This window comes from Nerophis ophidion, linkage group LG20, assembly GCF_033978795.1.
Source record: "Nerophis ophidion isolate RoL-2023_Sa linkage group LG20, RoL_Noph_v1.0, whole genome shotgun sequence".
NCBI lineage: Eukaryota > Metazoa > Chordata > Actinopteri > Syngnathiformes > Syngnathidae > Nerophis > Nerophis ophidion.
Window position 1 is genome coordinate 10,320,431 of NC_084630.1, and position 5,000 is coordinate 10,325,430.

Sequence of the window (5,000 nt, forward strand, 5' to 3'; positions counted from 1 at the left end):
CCAAAGACAGTGAGTATACACAAACACACACAACCAGCACTTTCTGAGAAGAAAAGACGGACAGAAAAAGGGTTCCGATTGCAACTTTGTGCAGACAATTCAAAATCAGTGGTGACTATTCTCCACTCTTGATCAAAGTCAGTCACTAGATCATTATTGCAATATAATCTTATTTGTGTGTGTGTTTTCTTTTTGTATTAAGTATTTGGAGTAAATCCTGCGTTCAACAAAACCGCTGATGTTTAATTTTTGTTACTTAACATTTCCCCTTCATAGTCATTACATCTTAGGTCGTAAACGTTATCAAAAATAATATATAATGTACATTACACATTTAGTTATCTTATGAAGTGTATTCAAGCCAAGTTGAAATGTGTTTTGTGTTTTCTCTCTACAGCACTACAAAGGAGAACATTTTGATTGTCAAGGATGGAATCTGCTGACCTGTGCATCTCAACAATGCAAATAATCAAATAAAGCATTCAGAAAAAATGGTCGATTGTGTTATTGGTGTTTTTTTTGTTTTTGTATTTTAAACAAGCAAAGTATAAACCTAACATTATTAATGTTATGACGATATGACGGCATGAAGACTCAAAGTTTACACATCTTGCACTAAGTAACAGAATTGTCAACTGATTGATTGATTGAAACTTTTATTAGTAGATTGTACACTACACTACATATTCCGTACAATTGACCACTAAATGGTAACACCCCAATAAGTTTTTTAACTTGTTTAAGTCGGGGCCCATGTTAATCAATTCATGGTTGATAATGATAATAATAATAATAATAAAAAATAAAATAAAATAATACAAATAATAATAACAACACATATAATAATAATAATACCATCCCGGTAAGGTTTATTCAGGTGTACAGGAGAGGAGGCTACGCCTGATAGTCGAACCTCGGATTCAGGAGGAACAGTGTGGTTTTCGTCCTGGTCGTGGAACTGTGGACCAGCTCTATACTCTCGGCAGGGTTCTCGAGGGTGCATGGGAGTTTGCCCAACCAGTCTACATGTGCTTTGTGGATTTGGAGAAAGCATTCGACCGTGTCCCTCAAGAAGTCCTGTGGGGAGTGCTCAGAGAGTATGGGGTATCGGAGTGTCGTATTGTGGCGGTCCGCTCCCTGTACGATCAGTGCCAGAGCTTGGTCCGCATTGCCGGCAGTAAGTCGGACACATTTCCAGTGAGGGTTGGACTCCGCCAAGGCTGTCCTTTGTCACCGATTCTGTTCATAACTTTTATGGACAGAATTTCTAGGCGCAGTCAAGGCGTTGAGGGGTTCCGGTTTGGTGACCGCAGGATTAGGTCTCTGCTTTTGGCAGATGATGTGGTCCTGATGGCTTCCTCTTTCCGGGATCTTCAGCTCTCGCTGGATCGGTTCGCAGCCGAGTGTGAAGCGAACGGAATGAGAATCAGCACCTCCAAGTCCGAGTCCATGGTTCTCGCCCGGAAAAGGGTGGAATGCCATCTCCGGGTTGGGGAGGAGACCCTGCCCCAAGTGGAGGAGTTCAATTACCTAGGAGTCTTGTTCACGAGTGGGGGAAGAGTGGATCGTGAGATCGACAGGCGGATCGGTGCGGCGTCTTCAGTAATGCGGACTTTGTACCGATCCGTTGTGGTGAAGAAGGAGCTGAGCCGGAAGGCAAAGCTCTCAATTTACCGGTCGATCTACGTTCCCATCCTCACCTATGGTCATGAGCTTTGGGTCATGACCGAAAGGATAAGATCACGGGTACAAGCGGCCGAAATGAGTTTCCTCCGCCGTGTGGCGGGGCTCTCCCTTAGAGATAGGGTGAGAAGCTCTGTCATCCGGGAGGAACTCAAAGTAAAGCCGCTGCTCCTCCACATCGAGAGGAGCCAGATGAGGTGGTTCGGCCATCTGGTCAGGATGCCACCCGAACGCCTCCCTAGGGAGGTGTTTAGGGCACGTCCAACCGGTAGGAGGCCACGGGGAAGACCCAGGACACGTTGGGAAGACTATGTCTCCCGGCTGGCCTGGGAACGCCTCGGGATCCCCCGGGAAGAGCTAGACGAAGTGGCTGGGGAGGGGGAAGTCTGGGTTTCCCTGCTTAGGCTGTTGCCCCCGCGACCCGACCTCGGATAAGCGGAAGAGAATGGATGGATGGATAATGATAATAATAATAATGATAATAACAATAATAATACCACCCACAATAATAATAATAATAATAATATTAATAACAACAACACATATAATAACAATAATAATAATATTAATAATAATAATGTGTGTGGTGGGAGACGGACAGAGTAGAAGCAAATGACAGCAGGATGTTGCATGTGACGGTGATGAAAATGCAAGTTTAAATGCAAGCCACATGGTTTCAACCAGGAAATGCAGAAGTGAAATAGAAAAGAATGCATCTTTATTGACATCGCACCTAAAAAGTAAACCACAATTTGCAGTATAAACGGGTAGACTGAATAGTTTCTATAGGGGCAAGGAGGGAGGCTTAGAGCAGCAATAGGGACAGATAAGCACTGTTAAACTCTACCGCGTCCTTTGGTAGACCTACTCAGTGGCCTAGTGGTTAGAATGTCCGCCCTGAGGTCAGTAGGTTGTGAGTTCAAACCCCAGCCGAGTCATACCAAAGATTGTAATAATTGGACCCGTTAAATCCCTGCTTGGCACTCAGCATCAAGGGTTGGAATCGGGGGTTAAATCGCCCAAAATTATTCCCGGGCGCGCCCACCTCTGCTGCTCACTGCTCCCCTCACATCCCAGGGGGTGAACATGGGGTATTGAGTCAAATGCAGAGAATAATTTCGCCACACTTTGTGTGTGTGTGTGTGTGACAATCATTGGTAATTTAACTTTAGATCCTTCTGAAAGTTTTAACAATATTTATTCCAAACAGGTCACAGGTTAAAACTACAGCATTGGTCGTAATCAGCAGTCCGCGAGCTCCTGGCAAGAGGAATGAGCCTCAATTAATAATTCTTCGCTCTTCTTATAATCGATGAGACAAAAAAAAGGTCCCTGTGACCCAGAAAAACACGGTCATGGTCAAGCGAGTCCTTCCAAAAGGAGGGGTTGAACCCAGGGGAATCCATGAGGAGTTGGGCCAACAAGGCCATCGAGTGGAGCCGTCGGTCGATATTGGTATGATCAGATGCCAGGATCATCTTTTGTGCTGTTAGTTTGACCACCTCAGTTCTGTTTTCAGCACCCCTGGGTTTGTGTCTTGGTTTCCATGGGTGCTGATTAGGTTCACCTGCCTCTGATTAGTGTTCGGGATGCTCACCTGCTCCTGAGCACTAATCAGAGAGCTATTTATTCCTGCCTTTCGCCACACTCGGTCTGGCTGTCTTACGCAACGTCGTGGGGGCATTTTACTGCGAGGTTGGTCTCCAAGGAAGCAGACGGAAACTCCTGAGGCAAGGTGCAGGTGAGACAATGATGTAATTGCATAAATCATACAGGATAGAAAATAAATAAAACCAGCGTGCCGATCGCACGGGAAGCAAAGCTCAGGAAGTACACAATGCAAAGAAGCACATAAAACAGTCAGACCGAGTGTAGCAAAAGGCAGGAATAAGTAGCTATCTGATTAGTGCCCAGGAGCAGGTGAGCGTCCCGAACACTAATCAGAGGCAGGTGAAACTAACCAGCACCCATGGCAATCAAAACACAAACCCAGGGGTGCTGAAAACAGAACTGAGGTAGTCAAACTAACAAACAAAAACATGATCCGGGCAACGGATCATAACAGATATGAGGAAGATGTGTGTCCAGCTAAAACAATAGAATGTGTAATCATTCTATTGATATCAGTTGTGAGTTTACAAAACCCAGGGATTCATCATTCTTTAAAGTCCTGTGCAAAGATTAGGACTAGCAATAAAAAGATCCTGTCAGGAGTCAAGGTGACCGGTCAGGAGGCCCGTAAAGACATACAGCCCTCTGCCAACTTAATACATCCATCCATCCATCCATTTTCTACCGCTTATTCCCTTTCGGTTGGTGTTTAAAACTGTATAGAGTGTATTTAAATGTAAAGTTGCTACAATATTCTAACAGCACATATTATGCATGTTTTTGAGAGGGGCTGGTGCGGTGGGGAATCCGACCCAAATCTGCAGCTGTCAGGGCTGTCATACTGCGGGGGTTGAAGTGGGATAGAGCGTGTGGTGTATCTGGGCATAGCTGTGTATTAGTCCATAAGCCTGGAAGCCCCTCCACTCAGCTTCCAGTCAAACACCCCAGGTGTCTTTGAGGTTGAAGGGATATCAGATATCAGAGTGTCTTTTACTGCTATGGTCTCACTGGGGCATTTACAGCATGACCTTGCCAAGGCCAGTGCAGAGGAAGCTGACTAGATAAGGATATTTTGGTCAGGGTGAGCAGAAACAATGCAATGGTTTGTCTGCTCTATATGTCTATTCTGGCTCTTAAAGTGGTCATAATTTGGCCTTGCAGTGCGGAAAGCTTCTCCGAGATGTTTCCCAGTTTGCGATTCAATTCAGAAATTCTCAAAGTTTGAGTGCCAACAGCTTTGCCTAAGCTGTCCATCAATATGGGCCGCTTCTGAGCCCCTTAAACGGCTGCCATCGTCTTCCGGATTTGTCTATAGACTAGAGCAGTGGTTCTCAAATGGGGGTACGTGTACCCCTGGGGGTACTTAAAGGTATGCCAAGGGGTACGTGAGATTTTTTTTAAATATTCTAAAAATAGCAACAATTCAAAAATCCTTTATAAATATATTTATTGAATAATACTTCAACAAAATATGAATGTAAGTTCATAAACTGTGAAAAAAATACAACAATGCCATATTCAGTGTTGACAGCTAGATTTTTTGCGGACATGTTCCATAAATACTGATGTGAAAGATTTATTTTTTTGTGAAGAAATGTTTAGAATTAAGTTCATGAATCCAGATGGATCTCTATTACAATCCCAAAAGAGGGCACTTTCAGTTGATGATTACTTCTATTTGTAGAAATCTTTATTTATAATTGAAT

At 44.0% G+C, this 5,000-nt stretch overlaps 1 protein-coding gene across 1 annotated transcript in view; it reads left to right on the forward strand.

The window, feature by feature from the left end:
- The window catches only part of LOC133538708 (probable pancreatic secretory proteinase inhibitor), a 2,795-nt gene extending 2,297 nt beyond the window's left edge, over positions 1-498 (forward strand). The window contains exons 3-4 of the mRNA XM_061880423.1: positions 1-9; positions 398-498. The exon at positions 1-9 is cut by the window's left edge and continues 104 nt beyond it. Coding sequence (XP_061736407.1) covers positions 1-9; positions 398-443 — 55 coding nt within the window. The 3' untranslated portion in view covers positions 444-498. The remainder of the gene's footprint in view (positions 10-397) is intronic.
- Positions 499-5,000: the final 4,502 nt, after the last annotated feature.